Genomic DNA, 27189 nt, shown 5'->3' with positions numbered 1-27189 from the left:
TCGCCCGTCTGGAGGAGGAGGAGGCGCGCATGCGCGACGTTTTGTTTCTTCGTTCCTTTCCTTCCTTCCGCGGGAGGCAGGGAAGGCTCAAGCTTGGGCGCGCCCACGGCGCGCGCGCCTGGAAGGGGAGGCCTCGCGTGCGTCGGCGCATGCGCTCTCAACCACCACTACCACCACCTCGACCTGGAAACGGAATGCCTGAGCCGGGTGCAGGTGAGCGGGGGTTCGAGGGGGGGGTGCGTCTGTTTGGAACGCGGAGGGGCAGGATCCTCTTACTCACCTCAGAGGCCTCTGAGGTAACAAACGGGGCAGGCGCGTGTGGTGCTGAAGGTCTCCTGTGGGTCAAAGTTTGAGGGGGGCATTGAGAACTTTGGGGAGGGGGCGCGAATAGATATACCTGGGGGGATGTGGGGAAGGTAGGGGCAGGATAGGGAGGCGGGTTTGTGGGGGGCAAGAATGAGGTGCATGGGGGGGTGAACTGTCTTTGCTCGTGGGCCCTCCCCTTGCCTTCTCCCCCCCGCCTTTTTTAAGAGTGTAAGTTCCTCGAGGGCAAGGGGCTGCCTCTCCTCTTGCCTGTGCAAGCCTGTAAGGTGCTCAGCCTACCCTGGCTCGGCAGACAATAAAGGCTGTTGCTTCATCAAATTGTTGGCAGTGGGAATGGATTAATAGTGTAGTTGACAGGCTAAGCTTGTATCATGAGGGAAATTCTCCCAAAGGTGGGTGGGTGGATAAGGAAGCATGTGTTTTAGGGGGTTTTATTATTATTATTATGTGCTGGCTGAAGACGCATCTATTCGTGCAAAATTGGGGTGTCCGCTTCTCAATGTCCAGCCATGCAGCTCCCAAAAGCTGCTCCTATGAGAGTCAGGTGACCTTCCAAAACAGAATGGGGTTATAACATAGATGAAGGATTATTGTTGTTATTATTTATAGCCTGTCTTTTTCCTAGACCAGGGCTCAAGTTGGTTTACCCAAATTAAAGCAGGGCAGGTGAAATACGAAAAGCTAAAAATACATTAAAGGTAACGGTTCAAAAGTGGTTAAACTATAGGAGAATTAAAACAATATAAAACCAAGTCTGTTAAAATGCACGTGAAAGTTGGTCTCTAAGGTGCTACTGGACAATTTTTTATTTTTTTATATATTAAAATGCAGATTGTCGAAACAGTACTACTAAAAGCCCTTTCCTTTAAAAACAGTCTGTTCCCAAGAGCCTGCCAGAATAAAGCAGTCTTCAACTGCTGGTGGAAGGGTTGCAGTAGAATCAGTGGAAGTAGGGTGCCTTGTATGATGCATGCATGTAGATCTTCCTAGCATCATCATGGAAGTGGCAATCCCCTGTTATCTCTTCCATGAAGGAGGGAATGCTTCTTCTAAGATGAAATTTGTAGTGGTGACTGTTTTCCACTCAAAAATTGTGGCAATTTTTTCATCAGAACATTTTGGAATGTTTTGAAGAGTGATCTAATTTAGCATGTCTGTTTTATTTGTATTAAATAAAGTTCCATTCATTGTTACTAATGAACTTAAGAAGTGGAAAGCATTATTTGGAGAAATACAGCTCTGAAAAATTTTCCACCCCAGATTGTATGACGTTTAGAGTGTTGGACTAGGACATGGGAGCCTAGGGTTTGAATCTCCACTTGGCCATGCAGTTCATTGAGTGACCTTGGGCCTGTTACTGTCTCTCAGCCTAACCTAACACACAGGGATTTTGTGAGCATAAAATGGGGAGGGGGAGAACCATGCACACAATCTCGAGCTTATTGAAGGAAAAGGTGGTAAAGGTAAAGGGACCCTTGACCATTAGGTCCAGTAATAAATAAATCACCAGAAATTTACCATGTACATTTCTTATAAGTATTTAACTCTTAAAATCTGTTCCTTAGTAACTTGGCAGCATATAATATTAGAAGATTGCAATGCTTAAAATTGGTTACAGATTGATCTAGATTTTGGAGATGCATTATTTTTGCTTTTTTGTATTTTATTTTTGTATATTATTGTGGGGCCTTATGAATTATCACTTGGTTGTTTAATTTGATTATACTGTATGTTGCTCATCATAATCCTCTGTTTATTTGTGTGCCGCTTTCCTGATGAAATTATTCCCAAAATATGCAGATTGGTCAAACTAGCCATGCTTTGCTTTTTGGCAGCAAACCACAATGTGAAACCAATATTTGTTGGTGCTTTATGAACTGTGGCTTGTTTTAACCATCATTTGGCGTCATGTGTGAACCAAACAACCAATGTTACCCAAGACTAGCCAAATGACAACAAGAACCCCAGCAATGTGGGCAACCAAATGTTCTTCTGGGGATCAAGTGCAAATTCTCTGTTTGACTAGAAGTGTGTTGCAATTTTTATTGCTGGCATAGCAGATAAACTTCTGGTTCCTCCCTTTTTTCTTCAAAACATTAGTGAAGACAGAGACTTCATTTTTTATTGTCTGAATTTCTATCAAAAGATAAGTGGGGTGTACTCATTTTGATAAATTGTTTTTGTAACAGGGCACAAAAAAAGCACCACTCAGTGGAAATTTGTTTGGTTTGGCAGTATTCAATTAATAAAATATACTGTTTTAAATGTGACTCTTGTTCATTTGAGAATAAATCTTTTTCTCAGGACCAATATATTTCAGATGGCAGCTATATGTCTGCTTCCATCCTCTGTAACTGATGTTCCAAGTCCCTAGCTGGAGAAGCTGTGTGTTCTTCAAATAAAAGGTAAATATCACCAGTTGCAAGTAATGAACTTTCTTTTTTAGTAGTTCCTCAAGAAATGGCACTATAATTATTTTGGAACATGAATTGCATTCTTTTGCCAAATAGTAATGTATTTTTATTATTTCGGTTAAATGTTGTTGTTGTGACACTGAAATTGTTCTGTATGCATAGACGTAATTCTTTAGAAGCTGTTCTATAATAAATAGTTACACCTTTTATTTATTCAATCATAGAACAGGCTTGCAAAAAACATATCTCCCATGGTTACCTGTAACTAAGAAAGACCTCCTGTTGACCAGGCATTCTCTGGCAGCAGTTCACACTTTGTCTATTGTGTTTTTACTTTCCTTCCACCACACACAAATCCTGAGGAATTCAGCAAGGCTTCTTTTTCTGCTTCCTGGTAAGCATATCTGAGCTTTTTTTGCAAGAGTTTTTGTAGAGAGGGACAGAGAACAAATTATACTATACTGTAGTAGAACAGTATGTTTTAAAATGTGAAGTGTTAAACTGGGCTATCTTTTCCAAGAGCAGTAAGAGCTACACACACGAACATGATTTTCAAATAGGTGCCAACTGAGTTGGTCTGTAACAATAATTAAATATATTTTGTTTAATATTAAATCTGCTTATAGTGGAATTGTGAAAATAGCTTCTTGGTTTCTGTTCTAGGGTTTCATTAGGGCATGAACAATGGATTCTTTGGATCACATGCTCACCGACCCATTAGAGTTGGGGCCATCTGGAGAAGGAAATGGCACACAGATTATGGAGGATTGCATGCTGGGATCCATTCGAATTAGCTTGCCAGAAGATCTCTTGGAAGATGTAAGTAGAACTGGAGTAACCTTTTTTCTTCCATATAGTGTAAAACAACAGTGTGATCTGTGAAGGAACTATTGCTATCTTTTGGAGGAATAATTCAAAAGTGGTGGCATCTCAGCAAACATTTGATAACTAAATTAGACAGGAACAGCTTCAGAAACAGATACCTCTGAAAAGCTCACAAGTAGGGCATGAGAGAGGCAGCAGGGTTTTGTTACTTGGGCAGCCTCCAGTCCTTGCATATATGGCAATTGTGAAGACTTACTGAAGGAAACCCAAATAATGCTTCTTTGCTTTCATTGGCTGTAAGAAACCATTAAGTAACCCAATTTGCATGTCCTGATAAGCCAAAGTTAATTGTGCATCTCGGTTCTCATCATCCTTGACCATTGGTTGTGTTGGCTGGGGCTGATGGTAGTTGAAGTGCAACAACATTTAGAGGGCCAAGTTCCTGACCCTGGACATAACAGTGATTGAGTGACATGTTAGTGTCCAGGCATGCTACCTGATCGCTGCCTGAAGCATGAGTGATTGTGCAGCATGCATAAGATGCTGCCTGTTCACAGTAAGTCATTATACACAGCTAACCTTGATGTGCAAACTACACCATTGGGTCTATAAACTCCTCAGAGCCTTTCAATAGTGTTTAATGGAACATTCTGTAACTTAACAGCTTTTCCTGCTAAATAACAGGTTTTCTTAGTTTATCTTATTAGTCCATAACAATTTTCATTTTGTTCTTTTTTGTATAAATACAAAATTGAGGATCTTTATATGATACTGTTGCATTTCTCAAAAGTGGAATTTTTGGATCACATTTGAAGGATTTTATTTCATTCATATCTCTGTCCCTCTCCCCCCACCCTTCTGTAGCCTGAAATCTTTTTTGAAGTTGTCAGTCTTTCAACATGGCAGGAGGTGCTGACGGACTCGCAACGAGAACACCTGAAAAAGTTTTTGCCTCACTTCCCAGAAAGCAACACTGAACATCAGAATAATCTTATCCTGTCCCTGTTCAGTGGAGAGAATTTTCGGTTTGGAAACCCCCTGCACATTGCCCAGAAACTCTTCCGTGGTCAGTGGCAGATTTGTCTGTATTTTAACCTGGCTTCTTGACTTTGCTATGTAAGATGACAAGTTGTAAGATGAAAGTGGAAGTGGAAGTGCTCTGTGTCTCATCGAATCGCTGTCCTGTCCTGCAATTTGAGGGAGGCGGGGAGAAGGGAGGGGAAGGGGAAGTCTATCCCATTTCCTTCTTTCCTTGTGTGTGTTGAAATTATTCAGTCGTAAGTCCAGCATCAGCAATTTGCATTATCCCAGTTCCACTTTCTATGTGGTCAGGGTCCCATTGACAGGGTAAAAGTTAGATATTCAATTTCTTCTTGATCCTTAGTAAAGTGCCTTCTACTCTACCCCAATACACATGATTATTGCATAACCGTTTTTTTAGGTGGGGTAAGTGCCTTCCTTCTCTTGAAATCTGACATGTGGCAGCTTTTGGATAAAAAATAAAAAATAGCTTTCAGGCAGCAGGTTTCAAAACAGCAGTAACCATGGTACATGTTCTTGTTACAGATGGACACTTCAATCCTGAAGTGGTGAAGTATCGACAGCTTTGCTTCAAGTCTCAGTACAAGCGCTACCTCAGTTCCCAACAGCAGTACTTCTACCGGTTGCTGAAACAGATCCTTTCCTCCCGGAATGTAAGCATTTGAATAAACTAAATGTTCCATAGAATATAAGATTTAGTGCAGTATTTGTCACTAAGACTGGAGAAATCTCTCATTTGGTTGCCCACGTGTCTTCACACAAGGCTAGGATTCAAAGAACTATGAAACTAGCTCTCAGCGCTTAAGGGGTCTGTATGCTTGAGGTTTCTTAAAGAGCACCATTGTAACTATGAACATAGAAGCTGCCTTTAATGCATATGGTCATTCTGCCATCTAGCCTGGCGTGGTTTCCTTTGGTGGCAGCTGTCTGGGGTACAGACCACTCTGAGAACCATTTCATTGGAGGTGATGCCAAGAGTTAAAGCATGTGCATGCAAACCATATGTTCTAAATCTGAGCAGTGACCCCTCCCCTATGCCACATACCAAAGTAAATAATATTAGAAAATGAAGGGGCTTCTGAAAGTCATTTTTGATGCAGCATGGGAGTCTCCTTTTAAAAGTTTTGATTTGCTTAAACCTTTTGGGAATGTTCAATCCTTTCTGCATACAATTATTAGCTTTTTGGATCCCAGCCTTTGTAGTGGCATGTATTGTGCAGGGACCAGTGCCTAAATGAAGTCATGTTGGTTCCTAAGGCTTTGATTTTGGTCCCTGAATATTAGAACTCCTCCATCCTTGCATATTACTCATTAAGAAGATGTGTATCTTGCCCCATCCACTTGGCTGTCATGGTGACTTACATGATGGGCTTTTGTTTAAATGTTACAAAATTAATGTATATGTTTCTTGTAAGTCACAGGAGCTTAGATGGAATTCAGCATGTTGCTGTGCATATATCTGTTTCAGCATCTGTTGGAGCTTGCTAGGAAAGGTGGTCCAGATCTGGCCCTGAAGAGGAAATACTCAGCAGCTGCTTGTGCTGCTGAGGAACGGGACCGGCGAACACATCGGCGGTTCCTGAAAATCCTCAGGGAAGTAAAAGAGGAATGTGGAGACACCACCTTATCCTCAGATGAAGAAGGTAATGGCAGGGTATTCTTTAGAATAAACAAAAGCTTCTTAAGTGAAGAGTGGTTGGAGAAGTCCTTAATGCTGTATTAGCTAAAAACCTGAACGTGGAAATCAGTGATGATATACACTTGCATATATACCAGTTGATGGGAACCATGGGAGGGGAGAGTGCTCATGGTTTCCCACAGGAACCTTGTTGGCCACTGTGAGAACAGGATGCCGGACTAGATGGGCCATTGGCTTGATCCAAGAGACTGTTACTGTGTCCTTAACAGTGGGGTACCCCAGACATGTGTCCCTATAAAGATAGTGCAATGTCATGGATATTTTTATTTGTACCTTAGAATACTGTAGCATGACTTTAATGGAAGATGGGTTATAAATGCTAGGCTGAATGTGCATTTGCTAATACAGGGAAAACTTCATGCTCTAAGCATATTCATGTTTAAGATTAGGCTAATACTACTTTTTAACATCTGTAGGACTAATGTCCTTCTAAGTATATGTGTGTATCTTCTGGATGATCTTTTCTATCAACGTAGTCTTCCTCTTGATTCCCCTCTGGTGCCCTCTTCTTAAACCCTGTTCTGCTTGAGAAGTGAGCAGATCTTATTTCCAGTTTGCCTTTCTCAACATTTTTACTATCCTTTAATTAAAATTGTGCTCACAGAGCTCTTTATTTTGGGTGCTTTCTAATAAATCTAAATATTTTTCTCAGTCAGATTAACATACTAAAACATCATGGCTGGCTTTATAAGTTTTAGAGCTACAATTAGGAAAATATCCTGATTAACAGTACTTCCCCTTTCTATGGCCTTTCAAAAGAGCCATACTTTTTCAACTCAGTTGATTGAAAAAGCAAAATTACTAAATAACTTGGATGTATGAGTGCATCTGCTGCCTAGAAAAATGAGCCTTGTGCTCAGGTTTGTTGCTTCTGTTCTGCTACTATCCCTGTAGAAACCTCACTATTGTGTTGCATTTCAGATCTGAGCTCCTGGATTCCAAATTCTCCAGCCCATTGCCCAAGCCCCACTGTTCCTCTTAGAGTAATCCCCACATTATCAACCCAAGACATGAAAACAGCAGGTAAGCTCAAGTGGTATCTAAGTCTGACTTATCTTGAAAACTTTATACATTAAAAAGATGTTTTCTCACAGGATTTTACTTCTTAGTTTTAGAATTTAGAGACCACCTCCTTCCATTTTTTAAAGACTGATAAAGGCCATTTTCTTTTCCTCCTATGTTGGGCATTATTGCTCTCAATCTATGATCCAACCTAGTTTTCCAGCCAGGTTTATTGCTTGTTAGCCAGTCAGGCCATTCACATAAACAAACAATAAAGAGAGCAACAAAAGAGGCACATATAAAATACATTAAACCATACTAAAATACAATTAAAATTGTACTGTTACAACTGATTGACATGTATTAACATATATTGCCAACAATATTGGCATTTTTCATGTAGTAGCTGCCACTATATTAATGCACATTGACATACTTTTTTTTTTGAAGTGTCAAGGCTCGTTTTATATCTTCTTAATTAACCATTCATCTGCATTATGCCACCAAGTGAAAATGTCTTTGTTTTACAAAATAAAATGTATTTTAAATTAGATTTATGACAGTCTAATGGGAGATGCTGATTTATAGAGGCTTTTTGCTTTGAAAGAAAAAGTATAAGACCCTATTTTCCCCCTCGATCTTATAGTAGAAGATTTTGCAAGCCATATGCTGTAGCTGATGGGAATTTATAGTCAATTGAGAAAAATTGGAGTAAGCATCTAAAGCTTGTTGAAGATGGAAGCATTTCAGTTAAATGTGTCATGTAAATAGATTTACAGCAAACCTTTGATAGCACTGACTTTGTTTTCCTCTAGATAAACTGGAGTTTGGTGAGAATGACCTGAAGATGATACTGAAAAAACATCATGAAAAACGCAAGCGCCAACCTGTAAGCAAACCATAAGGAGGCCACTACTTCTTAGTACTCTTTTCCTAGTGCCTCTTTCTGCAGCAAGGGACCTAGAGAATAAGGCCCTCCTCCTTCCTTGCTAGCAGTCCTATCCTAAAGCATGTTTACTTGGAAGTACATTCCACTGTGTGTAGTGAGGCTTAAAAAGGTAAAGGTAAAGGTACCCCTGCCCGTACGGGCCAGTCTTGCCAGACTCTGGGGTTGTGCGCCCATCTCACTCAAGAGGCCAGGGGCCAGCGCTGTCCGAAGACACTTCCGGGTCACGTGGCCAGTGTGACATCGCTGCTCTGGCGAGCCAGAGCTGCACACGGAAACGCCGTTTACCTTCCCGCTAGAAAGCGGTCCCTATTTATCTACTTGCACCCGAGGGTGCTTTCGAACTGCTAGGTTGGCAGGCGCTGGGACCGAGCAACGGGAGCGCACCCCGCTGCGGGGATTCGAACCGCCGACCTTTCGATCGGCAAGCCCTAGGCGCTGAGGCTTTTACCCACAGCGCCACCCGCGTCCCCTGTAGTGAGGCTTACTTCCAGGTAAAGTGTGCATTTGATCACAGCATGAATATGTCATGAGAAGCAGATTTTCAGTTTTAAAAAACAAAGTCCAGGAAGCTTGAGAGAAAACTTGATCCTCTTTCCGCTGCAGCCACAGTAATATTTGCAAGCTGATCTTACACTGCAGACTCAGTATAGTATGGGAGCAAAAGGATTCCGTTGAGATTTCTGTTGCTTTTTCATTTGTAGGTTAAGTTTGGGGTGTTCAGGTGGAAGAGGTTGTAGTGGCAAGTTGGGAATCCAGCCTATATCCTGGACAGGGCTTGGGATACTTGAGACAATTTGGAACCTGCTGGAATGATGTACCTTAGCTGCATGGTGGTGTAATTTGGTTTTTATTCAGCCAGACTGAAAGTTCAAGCAAGGGGTGGGGAACCTGTGGCACACCAGTTGTTGTTGGAATCCAGTTCCCATCAGCCCCAACCAATATGGCCAGTGGTCAAGGAAGATTAAGGAGTTGTAATTCAACAACATCTGGGGGGCCAAAGTTTCCCCATCCCTGGTTTAAATAAGATGTTGCACAAGCCTAAGCATGTTTACTTAAAAGTAAGTTTCATTGACTTAAATGAGGCTTACTCCCACTGAAGAGTTCGGGATTATAGCTGAAAGGGATTTGGTGTTGTGATTTCTGGGTTGCTGTGCACATCAGTGGGATGTGTGCAGGTCTGTTCTGGCCCACCCTGCCCCCTTTCGACGCCAAAAACAATGCACATGTCAATGGTTGCACACGAGTGGGGAGGTGCTTGTGTTCAATTTTGCTTGAACTGTAGTTTTAAGTGGAGATTTTCTCTAGGTATATCTGATATAAATAATAATTTATATTTGCAAACAACAGGAAAAGCAATGTATGATAGTTCAGTCGCAACAGGTGTCTTTCATTCTCCAGTTTTGCTTTATGGTTGCCGTTCTCCTTGTTGAATGTCTCTTTGTCCTGTATAGAGCCATCCTGACCTCATGACTGGGGATCTGACTCTGAATGATATCATGACACGTGTGAATGCTGGTAGGAAGGGATCCTTGGCAGGTATGTGAATCAAGTTCAAGGCTGCTACATGACTGCATTTTTACTATTTTCTTTAGCTGGAGTTGTTAGCAGATGAACATTTGTCACTGTATCGTTCAGGTTTTACTACCAATGGGAGCTAAAACTATAAGCAGATAAAATGTGGTAAGATTTGCAGTGTCACTTGGTGATAATCAGGAAGAGTCCACAATAACATGATGCTTTCCATGTTGGGGATGCCCTTTACTTTTAAGCAACCATTTCTCAGACAAAATAAATTTGGTTGAAATATTATTCCTGCATTGCAGGGGGTTGAACTAGATGACCCTTGGGGTCCCTTTTTTTGAGCTCTCCGTATCTCATTTTTGTTTCAAATGGAGGCTTGCTTGCACATCTCTTGAAAATGTGTCTAGGAATCAAAATACTATGTTTGTATTTATGTAAATGCAAAGAACATTGGGTTGGCTTGATCATATTTGCTCTTTTGGTTAATTATACTTGCCTGCCACATCCTACAACTGGATTCTATTTCATTTCAATTCATGTAATAAATACTCTGATTATAAATGATATTGGCTGTGATTCACAGAGGTATATGTTTTTCAAACCGTGTACCTAGTTTGCTTTTTAGCTATTTCCTGTAATGTGACCAAACCATTTCTGAATTCCTTCAGCAGCAGCTCTTGAAACAGTGTCAGCAGCTGTAACTGTCGTAAAATGGGGTATTACATCTTTTGCACTGAGAGCTTTTTGTTACTCTGACATGGCGGAAGAGGTGGCCACACTTGCACTTCTGCATTCTTCCATAAGCTAAAGTCAGGGCGACTGTACCTCTTGGCTGATATTTGACACCCTGCTTAATTTGTAATGTGCAACTTACAAATCCTTCCTCTCTTTTTAAACTGAAGCTTTGTTTGACCTTGCTGTCCTTAAAAAGAAAGTGAAGGAAAAGGAAGAGAAGAAGAAGAAGAAGCTAAAAGTGATTAAATCAGAAGCAGAGGATTTCTCTGAGTCCCTTGGCAACACTGAAGGGATGCCTTCAATGTCTCAGAATCCATCCCCCATCCCGCCTATCTGGGATCCCCCATCTCTCTCATCTGTTAAAGAAGAGTAAGTTCCTTCCAGAAGAGAATGCACACAATGGATGTGGTCAGCATATCACACAATGAGGCATATTTACAACGAAGCCAGTTCTAGTCACACTGGAATGAATCAAAATAGAAAAGTTCAGCACAAAGAAGCTTTTTTATCCTGGTAGAAGTGATGCAGCATAGTTAATACAGCCCATATAAATTGCATGTGTGAATAAGGTGTCTGTCTATATTCTGTGTTGCATAGTGGTTGAAAATACAATGCATGGTGTGCAGTAATGCAGCAATGTAATTTAAAGTCAGCCTCCAGGGCACACTGGCACATGAAAGATGGTAGGAGGAGAGAGTGTAATTTGAAAATACAGTGCTGCCTCTGGATACGAACGGGATCCGTTCCGGAGCCCCATTCGCATCCAGAAGTGAACGCAATCTGCGCATGTGTGATTCGCCACTTCCGCGCATGTGCGTGACGTCATTTTGACCATCTGTGCATGTGTGAGCGGCGAAACCCAGAAGTAATGCGTTCCGTTACTTCCGGGTCGTCGCGGAGCGCAACCTGAAAGCGTTCAACCTGAAGCACATTTAACCTGAGGTATGACTGTATACATGTAAATAGATTCCAGGTGAGGAATAATGATGTTATACATTCCTCTTGTCAAAAAGTTGAAGATCCATCAGCGTTTAATGCCTTTTTGTTGCCTTCTGGTGGTAAGACAGAGTTATAACTTGCCTAAGCTGTAAATACATTAGATAACCTTAAGCTAATCAACTTCATACTGGCTTTAAACCTCCCCTTTAAAAAATTGTTTCATGAAAATAGGTCAGTATTACTGTCTCTTACAGCAGGCGTTGGGGAACCTGTGGCCCAATTGCTGTTGGACTCCAACTCCCATCAGCTCCAGCCACCATGGCCAGTGGTCAGGGATGATGGGAGTTCAGCAACATCTGGAGGCAGGCCACATGTTCCCCACTCTTGTCTTACTGGTTTGTAAGATTGCTGAAATATTGTACATGAAACTACTTTGAATACAAAGAAAGAAACAGGTAGATATGCTAAGCTTCCTCATTCTCAAAATTCAGTTAAGCCAATTCAGTTAAAGCAAATTCATCTTCTATCAAAGGCCTCTTGAAGATATCAAGCCGTGTCTTGGAGTAAATGAAATATCCTTCAGCTTCTTTTCTCTGCTTCTGGAGATTCTGCTTCTAGAAGGCCCTGCTAGTCTCTCAGTGGTAAGAGTTTTTCCTGGACATCTTTCTTGGGAGTTGGATGGATTAGGATGTAACCCTATTTATGCACTTAAGTGGGAGTAAGTCCCATCAAATTCAGTGGGCCTTAATTTATTTTTAAAAAACATTAAACATAATTTTTGTGTCTTTATTGGAATGGTGGAATACACCCATTTTGTTAACTTGAATATTTGGTTGTAATTAGAAATGACACTACAGAACTGCAATACTGGTCCAACAGTCTTGTCTTTACTTCCTCCCCCCGCCCCCCGCCCCCAAAGCAAGAAATAGGATGAAAATGCACCGAGTAATCAGAAAGCACTAGCAGGCATCGGTTAATTCAAGATTCTAGCTAGTGGACCTTATTTCTAAGTTGATACATTTAGCCTAAGAGTGTTTAGATTGGTTCCTATTCATTTGTTAAAACAATCTGTTGTTTCTTTTTTGTATTTGTTGTCCTTCCTTTTGTCCCAACCAAGAGATCCTTATCCTTCCAAAACTATGGTTTTCAACCATCATTAGATAGTTCATTTCTGTGGATTTGCAGTCTTTTTGATTCCATCTGCTGTGCTTTGATTTGAAAGTGCTTTATTTATATTTGTTGATTAAAGTATTTTTGTCTCACTAGTGATTTCCAAGATGGTTTGGGATTTCACTATTAATTCTCATTATCACCATCCCTCCCTTCTTTTGCTCAGCTTGAGGATAAAGTCATGGATTGGCAGTCTTCCCCTGCCAGCACATTAAACAGTTGGTTCTCCTTCGCCCCCAACTGGTCAGAACTTGTTTTGCCTGCACTGCAGTATCTCACAGGTGACAGCAGAGGTAAGTCCCACTTTTTTCAGGTTTTTTTTCTTCTTGAGCTGTGCCAAGAATGAAGTAAGTTGGCTATCTGTCATGGCCTGTGAACAGCTATTGCTTATAAAATTGCATTGTGTCATAGATGGCTTAGATCCAGCCCTTTCTTCCTGTTCTCCTTATTTATGATGGTAGCCACTTGATGTGAAATGATAATTTTTTGCAAAGGGGATACATTTCTTGATATCCAGATTGTTATCCTCCAAATTTGTTCCCTTTAACCTTGAGGCAACATCTGATTCTGTTCCTGAAAAACTTAATTCAAAACTGCTTAGTAAGCAAAGATAGCCAGCAACCTGTTGTATCTTTGAGTTGAATCCAGTGAAGTAATTGCTTGAACGGAATGAGTTCTGCTTGCACAACAGAATTCCTTCCCACCACCAGCTCCAAATGGTATGGGGAGCCCTCAGAACAGATAGTGTGGGTGCATGGGCGAAGGAGAGGGGAAAGTTCCATTGCACAAGTGAAAGTTGTTCCACTTGTACAGTGACTACATTGATTGCAGCCCCACATCTTTTGTATTGTCATGGCAAGGTGGCTCTTGGAGACGATAGCTTGGGTTCAGATATGCCCAGCCACGTCTGTACATGGAAGGGCTATTTCCATCTTAGCAAAAGAGCATTGCATAAGAAAAGTGAACTGAAATCCAGAGGTGATTATTTCATTCAAACCCTTGTACAAAGCTTTGCACAAGAGCATTTGCTCTCCCACGCCCTGACTGCTTCTGCAGAGGGGAATGCAGACACCTCATGGATGGATGTGACAGAGTTCTAGGTACCTAGCTGCACAGAGCCTTCTGGTGGTGTTTATCACCAGCACTAATGAACAAACTGATTCCACTGAAACTGTCTCATACTTTAGAATAAGGTGTACCAATAGCCAACAGTTGACTGTCTCATCCTACAGGAGACAATTAGAGACAAAGGGTATCCCAGTAATGTCTAAACATATGAAACATTACGGTATCTTTTATTACAGATGCTCCTTCCAGTTTTTCTCCATTTGTTGAATTCAAAGAGAAAACTCAGCAGTGGAAACTGATAGGTAAAGTAACTTTGCTTCTCTGTCCCCTCCTGTTAATAAGTGTTGCCTGCTGTTCTCTTGAGGCATTTAGCTTCCATTTGGAGTTGGAGTGGCTGAACATCTTCTGCTTCATCCTCTATTACTACCTTTATAGCTGTATAGTCCTATGTGTATAGTGGACTTTTGACTATGTAAAATCATAGTGTGTGTGTGTTTTTTTAAAAAACTTCTCTTGCATGGATCTTGCATTATGTTATCATCCCAGTTGTCTACTAAGAGGCAAATAAATGTTGCTTTACCTATTTTTACACCTCCTCCTCGGTCACAGCCGAGGCTTTAAATCAGCTTCAAGGACTGAGAGACTTCTTTGAGATGTATCAGTGCAATCCCAATTCCAATTGTATGACAAGGGAGAGCGAAGACACACTTGCTGACCACTCCACTGTGCTCCTGGCTGCCTCAGTGCACTGGAGTTATGTCTATGCTGGGATATCAGTTCTGCTGGTAGAGGCTCCCTGTACAGTATAGGACTGTGCAGTACAGGGGGCTTCCAGGAGTCAAACAAGCTCTGTGCTGCAGACATTCAGCCCTCCAATAAGTGGAAGGTAACTGGGATGCAGCACAGCATGTGAGTCACACTATGCCCCCCCGTCACAATTGGAACATTGCAAGAGGGAATGCATTGAAAGGCCTTTGCTTCATGTCCTTTTGCATAAAGGCCCTGGCTAAGGTGGGTGCACCCTACGTCATCTTTAGTACCACTACTGTAGTGCAGATATCAGCAGTTGGTAACAACTCTCCTTTCCTCTTTTTCGGTTCTCACCTTAGGCTCTTCACAAGACCATGAGAAGGAGCTGGCAGCGCTCTTCCAGCTCTGGCTGGAGACAAAAGACCAAATCTTCTTCAAGGTGAGAGAGAATATTTGTAGGAATGTGGCAGCATCCCAGCTGGCTTGTCCAATGTGCTGACAAAAATCTTTCTTTCATTGGTAGGACAATGAAGACAGCTCAGATGCCACCACACCTAATCCCCGAGTGTAAGTATATATTCAGTTCAGAAATCTCAAGTGTTTGTTAGGGTTACACTTATTTTTTCCTATTTTGAATTTTACTGCAAAGATTATTACATCAGTTAATGTGAAACAAACAGGTTGTCTAAAAAGAAAGCTCAACATTAACTGTTACTCAAATGTGTGAATTACATTGTTCTGAAGTGTGGTTCATTTTTCCAGTCAATAAATATTGAGAAGTGAGCTGGATTCTGTTCCTTTCTCTTGCATCTGTCTTAGTTTATTTCTGACTGTAAAATCTTGGCTTGCACTGATCATGCCAGAAGCAGGAGGAAGTTGGCAGGAATACTGAGTGTGCATTGGACAAATTAAACTCTTCCCATATATTCTCCCTATAATTTCAGTGTTGGGCTGCCTTTTACTTCCAAATATTAACTGCTGCATAGAGTAGCTAGCTGTACTTTGCTTTTAAAAGCTTTCACCAAATGAATTTCAGCATTTAGCAGCAAATGAATGCATACTTGCCAAGAAGTATTAATCTCCTTTCTACATTACATTTTATCTTGCTCAGGTTTGAATAACATGCTGCTCCTTGCATCATGACCTTTTGTCTTATAATGACAAAAAGTAAATCCTAGAATGGTAATTTTTTAAAGAAGTGCCGCAAAAATTCTCTAGCAGAACTTGTGAGGTAATCCAGGTTGCTAGATTCTTTTTTTCTTCTTCTGTTACTTGGACAGTGCCAACACTCAAAAGGATATACCTTCTGGATACAATTTTCCTTCCTTCCCCTTTCTCTCTCACAACCGTCTTTTTCGTTGGTTTGGGGATCTGACTGTGAAGGGTTCTGATCAGGTTTGGAGTGAACCATGTTGGGGAAGGTGGATGTATGCACTCCAACCTCATGCTGTTGTTTGTTTCAGAAGGACTGACTATGTAGTCCGGCCTAGCACTGGGGAAGAGAAACGTGTTTTCCAGGAACAGGTGAGGATGACACACATTTTGTCCCATGCATTGCCTATGCTTTGCCAGGATTGGATGGGGAAGTTTTATTTTATTATTTCTTTAAACAATTGATACACTGCTTAACTGTAACAGTCTCTAAGTAGTTTACAAAGATACAACGGGGTGGGTGGAAAACATTTAAACCTATAAAATCATTTAAAATGCCTGCCTTCCAATTTATACATATTTTGCTTTTCAGCTTAAGTAGTCCATTTTTTGACTAAAATATTCACCTGCATCAGTAACAGTCAGAAGAAACAGAAACTCCTAATGACAAATAACTTTATTTCATTTCACTTTCTCTCCTTTTTTCAACCTGTCTTCTTAAATGTTCAAAAAAAAAGGAACCAGCACACCATTTGACAAGAGGGTGCTTAAAAATTAGCTAGCAGAAAAGCATATAAACATTTAGAGAACCCTAAAAACACACACAGATTGTGTTTTATGTTCTTATGTACATTGCTTTGCTTCGTAGCATTAAGATGTCAAATACTAATGTCCCAGTAGTTGCATTGTATGTGCTGGCTACGTTATATCACCTAGCTGAGTCTTGTTCTTTACTGTAGGCTAAGCCCTGATCTTTGCAGCAATAAGAGATTCCACATGAGCTGTTGGACTTTATAACCGCTTATGTAGACATTAGATAATACTGGCTTGTAACTAGAGATGTGGAGGCTTGGGGGGGAGGATAATAATAATTGGGCTGAAAGATAAACACATTTCTCCTCCATTTGTCTTTACCAATATTATCAGTATTATATCTGACCAGCATTAATCTTTGAAAATGCAAAACTGAGAGATACTCGAGACTAAAGGATTAATGCTTAGTATAAAGAGGTTTGCTGCCTATATGCTCCTCAGTATACATGACTGAAATATAAGCAGTTGCCCTTCCTAATCTTTGCCTTCCCCTAAGCATTTGTTATTAACTCAGTTCACATTACGTGTTAGCCATAGATGCTTATCTAGAAACCTGCTCTGTTCTTTTGCCCTTTCAATCTCTTGCTCATCTGAGCACTTCTCTTTCTCTGACATGTGCAGGAACGTTACAGGTACAGCCAGCCCCACAAGGCCTTCACCTTCCGCATGCATGGCTTTGAGTCGGTGGTTGGCCCTGTGAAGGGTGTGTTTGACAAGGAAACTTCTCTGAACAAGGCCCGAGAACATTCTCTGTTGCGATCAGACAGGCCTGCATATGTCACCATCTTGTCTCTTGGTAAGTTGACATTCATTTATTCATTCATATTCTCTCTCTCTCTCTCTCTCTCTCTCTCTCTGTGTGTGTGTGTGTGAGAGAGAGAGAGAGAGAGAGAGAGAGAGAGATTTTACAGTCTTTTTTAGGTTCGCAGTGACAATAGATTGTAAGAAGAGAGGAAACAGCAGTGCAGCGGGGTCACGCTTTAATTGTTCACAATGATAAACTGTTATGTTAGTCACCTTGAGAATTAGACACTGACAAGGGGGGAAATCTATCCTAAATAAAGGAAGGTCCCAGGTTCAATTAATGGTGTTTCCATTTAAAAGACCCTTGGAAGTAGGACTAGGAAGACTTCCACCCAAGACCTTTGTGGCCGCTGCTGGCAATAGTGACCAAGACAGGTAATAGCACTCTGATCCCTGGCAACTGGTATACAAAGGGCTGTTGCCTCTGATACTGGAGGTAATTAAGACATAGCCACCATGTTCAGTGGGTGCTAATCACGATGACTATATATATCCCTAGTATTGGGCGAGATGCCTCTGACTGCCAGGTGCTTGCAGAAGGATATTGTTGCACTCATGTGTTGCTCTGTGCTTCTCAAAGGCATCTGGACACTGAGAACAGAATGCTAGATAGGTCTTTGGTCTGATCCAGCAGGGCTCTTCTTATGTTCTGACACTGCATAGGGCAGCTTCACGGTTTAGAGAAAAAGATTGCAGTGAAAAAGCTGAAGATACGAAGCTCCCTTATACCAGGTCAGAACATTTGTCCCTGTAACCTGGTATTGCCTACTTTGAATCCCAGTGGCTTCTTGGAGGCCTGTCCCCTCTCCTGCTGCCTTTTTGGAATGGGAGATGCCAGGGATTCAGCCTGGTTGTTCCATGTAGGAAGCACAGCCCATGAGGAATTTCTGTAGCCAGGATTAACAAGGGACCAAGTTACAGCATAACACAGGAAGGGAACAGAGGCAGGAACAACCTGTGGTGTGGAATAAGCATGTTTTTGGAAAGCCTGCAAGTAAGAAAAGTTTGTTAAACTTGCTTAAAATAGGCAGAAACCTTTCAGTCTGTTTGAGGGAACGATTACACACAGTGTGTGTGCCCTCCCATCAGATGTCAAGGAGATAAAGAACTACACAACTTTTAGAAGACCTCTGAAGGCAGCCCTATATCAGGAAGTTTTTAATGTTCGATGTTTTACTATGTTTTTATATGTACTGTAAGCCGCCCAGAGTGGTTGGGGAAAACCAGCCAGACGGGTGGGTTATTATTATTATTATTATTAATAATAATAATAATAATAAATATGTGGAAGAAAGAGAGGGGAAGAGAAACAGAAACAGGAGACATTCTTATTGTTCTGGCAGAGAGCTATATTGCAGGGTTTGGGGCTGTAGCCCAAGATGAAATGAGAACACTGGCAGAAGATGAGCAGCAAGGAAGCCCAGATTTATTCTTAAATCCATCTGTTTTTCTATGTGATAAGTAGCCAATGACCTTGATTATTTCTTCAGGGTGTGGGACTGCTATCCAGAGCAAGTGTTCAATTGGTATAAAGTCTTAAGTTAAAGTTAGGAACCCACACAGTAAGTGGAACCGAATGGTTCAAGTGTTACTTCAGTCTTTGTGTCAGTTGAGGTCTTCACAATGCTTTGATCTTTTTTGCTGTCTCAGTTAGGGATGCTGCTGCCCGTCTTCCTAATGGAGAGGGAACTCGTGCTGAGATTTGTGAGCTGCTTAAAGACTCTCAATTCCTCGCTCCTGATGTCACCAGTGCTCAGGTAAACTGGGAGAGCACAGAGGCATTTTCTTTTCAGCGTTCCTCTCTGATGAGAATTGCTCCTATTGAATGGAGAAGCACCTTGTGATTGATTTTTAAGGTCTACAATTCCATAGCTTACGAGAGTGATAAAGCTGCAGACCAACTTATGGAGTTGGCAGTGCATTTTTGTAATGAAGTCTAAACACTGAAACAACAGTTTTTGGTAGTGATGTGTATAATACACTCCACCTTGCAGGTGCTGTCATCTTTGTTGTAGAACTACAGCATTCGAGGAAGCTATACATGGTAACGAGTGGAGGCCTGTTTTGACCTAGATAGACTGAGGGCTTGATGTATGTTTCTCAGACGATTTACCATCTCAGTATGGGGCTATTTTAGACATCCATTTTGCTTCTAATTGTCATGCCCCTTTTCTTCCTTCCTGCATGTGCAAAACATATTTGCTATGATGATTCTGAGCTGATCAGTTTCGCATCCTCCTTTTAATTGTGAATTCTGTTCTCAGGTTAACACTGTGGTGAGTGGTGCACTGGATCGATTGCATTATGAGAAGGATCCCTGTGTGAAATATGATATTGGACGTAAGCTATGGATATACCTACATCGAGACAGGAGCGAAGAGGAGTTTGGTGGGTGTTCGCTGGAGGGCCTTACAGCAACCAGATTGCAATATACTGGATAGAGGTGGCCTTGGCTTAAATGAAGAAGAAAACTGGTGCTGAATTTTAAAAATCCCATTTCAAAAACTCACAGCATTCTACAAATTCAGGAACAGGGTGGGGGTGAGGTGTAGCTCCAACTCCCAGTCCTGGAGAAGGATCCTATATCCTCACATGTGTTACTTGGGCTAACCAGATTGTGCAAGGATATAGGGTGTTGTTCATGCTTTAGGGTACCCACATATATACACACACAGATACATATCCAATTTTAGTACGTATTTTTCCCCCTAAAGGTGTATTTAAGTAAAATCCTTGCCAACTAGTAAAAATGAGATATAAACAAGTTTTGTCCTGTTTACTGTAAATTTTGCAATTATGGAGGTGGAACATGTAATTTGCCTCTTGTTCCTGACCGAACAGCAATCACTTCTCTTATTCATCATTCAAATTGAAAGGCATAAAAGCCTCCTTCAGGGGACACATTTACAGAAAATGTCATAAACATGCATTTCATTTAAGACCTGCCTCTTCCTGTCTGGCAAATTATCTAGTTTGGTATGTTTTCTATTGATCACAGAGTAGGAATTCTTGGAAGAAGAAGAAGTGTACTTCAAGGAAAAAGAGAAGCTGGCTACGTAGGTGGGCAGTCTCACTCTTAGCATCTGTTTGAGAACCCTTCCTTATTCTTCCTTGCAGAGCTGATTCATCAGGCTCAGGCGGCTGCAGCTAAAGCTAGAAAAGCCCTTCAGCAGAAGTCTAAACCTCCTGCAAAGATAGTAAGTTGCTCAATGTAAATACATGGGGCACAGATTTTTAGACTGTCAACTGTTTCAGGTGGTTATCCCTGAAGCCTTTGGAGTGCAGCGGGACCTCACACTGCGCTCCAAAGGCTTCGGGTTCCTTTTGCTGAAGCCGGGAGAGAAAGCTCTGGTCTATCCCTAAACAGCCCTCTTCCCACTTGCACAGGGTTGTCTGGGCTTAGTGCATTTCCACCCCATCCTACCCCCATTGATGCCCACTATTTTGTTGCCTTTGCAGAAGTCCAGTAGCAAGGAGAGTTCAGTGAAAGTGGCTACTAGTGGCACCTCTGAGCCTAGCCAGCTGAGCCTTAGTGATTCCAGCATGCCACCAACCCCTGTGACTCCAGTGACACCCACTGCCCCTCCGCTGCCAGCAATGCCCATCTCACCACCGCCAGTCTCCGTGGTTAACAAGAGTTTGCCAAACGTTGCATCAGAGCAAGCTAAACCCAACCAAAGGTAAATCCTTTCCCTGTCTTTGCAAAAAACCCTAAGCAGAATCTTCCGCAAGTGAACCTTCCCCAAGTGGTACAAAAAAGGAAGACTATATTAGCAAAACCATTCAACTTGGATTACTTGCCTGAGTGGGGCAGGGAAGGTGAAAATCACATAAATATTGCTAATCAGTTGTAAAAATCAGTTTATGTAGTCTTGCAATGAATTATCTGTTCAGTGAGCTATTTATTGTTTGGTTGCAGCTAAAATTATTACCTGTCAATACACGTTTTAAATCCTTGATTGATTTTGGCAGCTTAAAGCAAAATAGTGAAAACTTTGCTGATTGCTGGCCTGTTCTAGAACAAACTTGTGCTTTTAAGTTAATCAACTTACTCTTTTCAACTTATTCACAGCATCCTTCTGGTGTCTTCTCCCACCATGCCGCAGCTGGGGACTTTGCTCTCCACGGCACAGAGTACCCAAGCACAAACTGGGCCTCAGCAAACCCCCCCTCCTCGTGTGGCCAGCCATACATCTTCCTCAGGACTCCCACAGGTTCGAGTGGTTACAACACAGTCCAGCCTCCCACCTGTGTCTCAGCCAGCCCCACCAGTGATCCAGCAACAGCAACAGCCCCCACCAGCACCTGTTCCTCAGGTCCTTGCCCCTTCCACTTCTGCACAAACCAAAGCACTGCCTCAGGTGAGGGATATCTCTGTGGAGTTAGCCAGAAGTAAGGATTAGCAGTCTTCTTCCCCAATTGTCATCCAAATTATGTGAATTATGGCCTATGGTCATCTCTTAAGACACATCATACTTTTTGCAAGCAAGTAAATCCCATGGGCGGTTTAGAACTGAAGGAAAGCAAGTGTACAGAGAGAGCGTGATTGGAAGAGAGAGCATTCCTGAATAAAATAGGTTTTAAAGGGCATTTGGAAGAGAAACGTTTGGAAAGAGTATCCCCAGTAGTTAATTCTTCAAGGGTGAGGACTGTTGCCTCAGGATTTCTAATAATGTTAGGGCATCATGAAACTGAATAGAAGGGTGTTGCACCGAATAGGCAAAAAGACAACCACCTTGACGACATCTACTTTTTCTTGTTCCTAGGCTGTCAACACTGTCACGGTGAAAGCTCAGACCAGCCCAGTCCAGGTGCAAAGGCCAGCAGTTTCTGTCACAGGACCAGTCAGTGTTGCTGGGACAGGGATTTCGGCAGCCCTCAGCCCTTCCCCAAAGCCAGTGACCAGTTCTCCAGGCAGCTCTGCCCCCAACTCCTCCTCTGTGTCTCTGCCATCGTCATCCTCCTCCTCCTCGACTTCCTCCTCTTCATCCACCACAGTCCTCCAGAACGTAGCTGGCCAAAATATAATCAAACAGGTGAGGAGCTGTACCATACTGAGAAATGCTTTTGGAGTATAAAAGCCAGCCTATGCTGATCGGATTTGAGTCCAGTGAGTTCAGTGTTCTGACTCCAGCTGTGGCCAGCCAGATGCCCTTGAGAAGCTGACAAGCTGAGCACGATGACTTTGTGCTTATAAAATACCAACAGGTCCCTTCCCAAAATGCTGTGGCTGGCAAAATATACATGGGCATGTGAGCACCTGCTGAAAATCTTGCCCTTTCCTAGTAAGCTTAGTTTGGCGTGCCTTGTTTCTCTTTAATGGAGCTTGGCATTCATCCATGCACCCAGTGCTGTATAGCATTCTGCCGCAGAAATGGTATGTGTCTGTGTCTATCTGCAAGAGAGATATTCAGCACAATACATTTTTCCTTACAGGTGGCTATTACCGGACAGCTAGGGATGAAAAGCCAGCCTGGGAGCAGCATCCCGCTTACCGCCTCCAACTTCCGCATCCAAGGCAAGGACGTTCTGCGCCTGCCTCCCTCCTCGATCACCACTGATGCAAAGGGACAGACAGTTCTCCGCATTACTCCTGACATGATGGCCACCTTGGCCAAGTCCCAAGTCACCACTGTCAAACTGACGCAAGACCTCTTCACTGCTGCAGCCACTGGCAACACTTCTGCCGGCAAGGGCATCTCGGCCACTCTGCGCGTGACTTCCAGCCCCATCCAGTCTTCTGACTCTCCCGCCAAGACCAGCACGCCCACCTCTGCCTCACCAGGCCCAGCTGGGCCCACAGTGGTCAAGGTTACTCCTGACTTGAAGACCGTGGAGTCCACTGGCTCTGCGTTCCGGCTGATGCCTGCTCTGGGCATGACTGTGGCAGATCAGAAGGGCAAGGCCATCACTACGGTGGCATCCACTGAAGCCAAGCCAGCTGCCACGATAAGGATTGTGCAGGGGATGGGGGTGATGCCACCAAAAGCTGGGCAGACCATTACAGTGGCCACTCATGCCAAGCAGATGACCGCTGCCTCGTCTGTGAGTGTCCCTGGTACAGTCCACACCTCTGCTGTTTCTCTGCCAACCATGACTGCTTCTGTGTCCAAGGCGGTTGCTGTTGTGTCAGGGGGGGCAGGGACGCCCATAACAATAGGAACAGGGACCACAACTATGCGACAGGTTCCAGTGAGCACCACAGTCGTCTCCACCTCCCAGGCAGTAAGTCATCCCTGGAGGGGATATATAACCCTTTGGGTCCCTTCCAACACTACAGTTCTTTGATCTATGTTGTGTTTTGGTAGGATAAGCTTGATTGACAAGCATCCGTTTCTAAGTGGGGATGCCACCTTGTCTGTCTTAAGTCGGCTTTGACTTATGGAAGAGCATTGAATGCCATTAGCAACAACTGTGTATGTGTTCTGGGAATCCCTCAGCATCCTGAAAACTTTAATTTGGGGGAGGGCCTTTCCCCCCTTTCTTGGTAACTGTGGCAGAGAGATGGTTGCTGAACCTCTATAATTTCTGTGTCTGATGCTTCTTTTCCCAGGGGAAGCTGCCTGCCCGTATCACAGTGCCCCTCTCCGTCATAAGCCAGCCTGTGAAAGGCAAGAGTGTAATGACGACCCCCATTATCAAAGGCAACCTTGGGGCCAAGTGAGTAACATAGGAGGATTCTGTTCAATCTTCAGGACCGCATTTGTGTATGATGAGCCACTATTGCAGATCACAATTAGATTAATGGAAGGCCTAGCCAAAAGGACTTGAAAGCACTCAAATTTGCAAATTTCCTCTTAGTCACAGAAAATGAGTCAAACAAATTCTGCCTGTAGGAAGTGCTAATGGACACTACTGAGTCTTGCTTCACAAATCCAACTAGTGTCAGATGAGTTTACCAGTGTTGGTGGTGTTTCGATTTGGATACTTCACATACCCATCTTTTGGGGTTGCCAACTTTTCAGCCTGCCCTTTTAGCTGTGGCTTTGACAGTTGCTTGGTTTACAGACGTTGGCAGGTGGGAGCATTTCGTTTCTAAGCATGGAAAATGTGTCCCTGCTGGTTTTTTACACAAATTCAAGCTGCCCTTTTAAAAGCTCAAAAGAAGGCTTGGTTGCTTTTCCTACTCATTAGGCAGTTCCCTTCTAAAGCAGCATGGAATTGTGCAGATATTCTGCAGCCACCCCATGGAAGGGGAAGGGGAAAAAGTGCAGCTGGTGGTTAATCCTGAGCTCAGGATTGCGTTTAGACACATTCTTGTAGCATATTCAGAGCCTGAGGGTGGTTCTGACCAGTACTGAAAGGCCAATGTGGTATAAATACACTTTCTAAGTTCTGCTATTATGCAAGAGGTGCCTCAGCAAGATCCAGCCCCACTGTGTCACCACTAACTTCTTAATGGGTTTCTTCCAATAGTATCAGCGGACTGGGTAGAAACATCATTCTCACCACCATGCCAGCTGGGACGAAACTGATTGCTGGGAACAAGCCAGTGAGCTTCCTGACCGCACAGCAGCTACAACAGCTGCAGCAACAAGGCCAGGCCACACAGGTAAGGCCCGTATCTCATTTCCCCCTTATCTCTGTTGCATCAGGACTTTGCCTTGACATGGCACCATCCCAACATCATTGTACCACACAAATGTCCTGATTATTTTTCATTTTTGAAATTCCAGTAAGCAGCTGAAATTTGGTGTGGGGTGTGTGTGGGTCCTACGAATACACTTGCTGAAACATTGGAACTGGTAACTTGAAGACAAGGGCAAGATGGGAGTGGAGGGCTTTGCTTGATTCCAGTTCAGTTCCCAGTAGTATTTATGTTTCTGCAACGTGGCAGAGGCTGAACTGAATGATTAAATGTATTTTCTTTCCTTCTGCATGCCGTTTTGCACAGGTGCGAATTCAGACACTCCCAGCCTCCCATCTCCAGCAGGGAACAGTGTCTGGCTCTACAAAAGCAGTCTCCACTGTTGTCGTGACAGCAGCGCCGTCTCCAAAACAGCCACCAGATCAGTAAATTCAACGGCAAGCTGTAATTTTGCAAGAGTTACTCCAGCCCTCTTATTCTTTTTCCACCCAACTAGGGCTTGCTAGAGTCAGACTCTACTTACCCACAAGTTGGTTCCTGATATTTTGGAAGCACTTGTGGGAAATGCCCGTCGTTTGGTTTCTGTTAGAATAAGCAGAACCCCTAACACAAGCCTCCTGGAGTGCTGCATTTTAATAACCTTAACACCTTCATGTTAAGTTGCTGGACCCAGCCATCCTCTCAGAAAGGCTGGTCTCTTTTAATTTTCAACCTAACAGAATGTAAGTTTCAAAGAAACCTGCTGAATTAAGGCAAGAAGGTCTTAGAAGAAATGGACAAGTTATATTGCGCCGGACTTCAGTTTTATCATTTCCTGGGTGGTTCTTATGGACGTTCTGATGCTGGATTTTTAATATTTGGTGCCTAAGCTTTCACCTGTTTATTTGATAATTTCATTCAGTTTTTTTAAAAAACGAAGAGTTTCTTGGCAACTTTCTTTCCCTCTCTGTGCATAAACTTCACCTATACTGTTTTATCCTCATCAAAGGTCTTATAAAATTGACCTTATGTGAAATGCTCAACATTATGTGAGATACTCAGAAGAAGGCCTAGAGAGAAAGAGAAGAGGGTATTCTAAACTGGTTGTGAAAAAGAGCCAAAAGCAAACCCCTCCCCCGGAGAAGCTTAACACCTTGGACTTTATGGGATGGGGTAGTCACCTTTTGGAATGAAAAGCTAAAGAAAGCTTGACACCGTGTACCAAGCTCTGTTCATATAAATTCATTTTACTGATGTTGATTATTACTCTTGTCTTGTCTATTGTTAACTGAATCTCTTATCAAAATGCATTTTATCCAATTAGGAACATTTACACACTAACGGGGGGGGGGGGGGAATTATTGCTCAACACACCCACACATATGCACATACTTTTTATATGCTATCTCTACAGCATTGGAATAATAAACAGATTGTCAGTTTCAGTTTTTCCCTTTTTAAAAGTGAGCAAATTGTGCTTATTAGAACAAAGTAGAGGCAAGATTCCAGGGCTGCTATTCATGCACAAAATGATCGTTTTGAGGCAACGGGGCAAAATACAGAATAATATTAAAGGAGATTAAACCCATTATTTGGTAAGGCCTTTCAGTTGTTGAGGTAGCTACTCTTGGGTGTCCGCCCCCCCCCCCCCGATAAATTTGACAAACACCTGCCATTTATTGTTTTTAAGGCCAGCTAAGTTTATAGCCCTCTTGATTAACAGCATCTGCTACATTCAGAATCAAAGAAGAAGAGACTGTGCCGACTGCTGCTCACATGCTGTGACTTACTATTTCCTCCTCCTGTTTTACGAAAAAGCAGTGTAACGATAGAATGCTGTAAGTTACTTTACTCAGTTTCCAGGATTGCAAAGTACTGATTGTTGTCTAGTTCAGGAGTGTTCTGTCTTGAAGTAACATGGCACAGCTACTTTGGGACTTGACAGAGGGAGGTTTTGGCCAGTAGAGGCTAAAATTGTGTGTGTTTGAATTGACCCTGATTTCCTGGTTAACTAATTAAAGGATATTTTTCACTGGAACCTGACTGGGCATTTAACTTGGCCTATCTCTTCCAGTCCAACTGCCTAAAGCAAAAGTGGACAAACTTAGTCCTTTCCTCTGTGGTTTTTTGCTGTCTTTTTAAACCCACATTTATTTGTCAGGTGCATTTATACCCCTACCTTTCCACTGTTCTTAAGTGCTGTGGGTAACTTTAAAAAAATAAATCAAACAGAGAACAGTTGGCAGGTAAAATTAGAAGTGGATCAGTGCAGTAAAACTCCCATCAGCCCAATAAGGTAAATGCTTCTTGGGATGAAAACTGTCTTCCAGCAGGTGGCAGAAAACTAAAAGAGAAAGTGTCAACTCTGTACCTCCCAAGAGGCAGGGTTCTGGGAGTTGCCAAGGAGCAGGCCTTC

The 27189-nt window shown here is 42.6% G+C and overlaps 1 protein-coding gene across 10 annotated transcripts; it reads left to right on the top strand.

Annotated features, from left to right (window-relative positions):
- The first annotated feature begins 10 nt into the window (after nt 1–10).
- Nucleotides 11–26027, top strand: NFRKB (nuclear factor related to kappaB binding protein). 10 transcript variants are annotated; one of them, XM_083714332.1, is made up of 28 exons: nt 52–213; nt 2160–2296; nt 2629–2729; nt 3402–3557; nt 4428–4629; nt 5130–5257; nt 6073–6247; nt 7225–7326; nt 8121–8194; nt 9706–9790; nt 10678–10879; nt 11982–12090; nt 12786–12912; nt 13924–13989; nt 14797–14876; nt 14961–15004; nt 15904–15961; nt 17024–17198; nt 18857–18963; nt 19471–19594; nt 20324–20403; nt 20666–20886; nt 21279–21567; nt 21973–22242; nt 22643–23431; nt 23760–23866; nt 24623–24758; nt 25101–26027. In XM_083714332.1, exons 4-28 carry the CDS (start codon nt 3423–3425, stop codon nt 25221–25223), a joined length of 4008 nt encoding a protein of 1335 aa, XP_083570458.1. In that variant the 5' UTR covers nt 52–213; nt 2160–2296; nt 2629–2729; nt 3402–3422; the 3' UTR covers nt 25224–26027. The 10 variants fall into 10 exon arrangements, with proteins under 10 accessions (XP_083570451.1, XP_083570457.1, XP_083570458.1 ...); XM_083714327.1 differs by having other exon boundaries at nt 65–213; nt 15901–15961; XM_083714328.1 differs by lacking the exon at nt 52–213 and adding an exon at nt 220–296 and having other exon boundaries at nt 15901–15961.
- Nucleotides 26028–27189: the final 1162 nt, after the last annotated feature.

Source organism: Podarcis gaigeae, assembly GCF_964106915.1.
Source record: "Podarcis gaigeae genome assembly, chromosome: 15".
Classification (NCBI taxonomy): Eukaryota; Metazoa; Chordata; class Lepidosauria; order Squamata; family Lacertidae; genus Podarcis; species Podarcis gaigeae.
Note: the sequence above shows the minus strand (reverse complement) of the source record. Positions and strands in the feature narration are given on the sequence as shown.

What these genes read in the sequence shown, in the direction of transcription:
- NFRKB (XM_083714325.1), top strand. Translation starts at nt 3,423, where the DNA reads ATGGATTCTTTGGATCACATGCTCACCGACCCATTAGAGTTGGGGCCA. An exon ending in AACGTGTTTTCCAGGAACAG is followed by an intron (nt 15,962 to 17,023) that starts GTGAGGATGACA and finishes TGACATGTGCAG; the next exon opens with GAACGTTACAGGTACAGCCA. An exon ending in TCGTCTCCACCTCCCAGGCA is followed by an intron (nt 23,432 to 23,759) that starts GTAAGTCATCCC and finishes TTCTTTTCCCAG; the next exon opens with GGGAAGCTGCCTGCCCGTAT.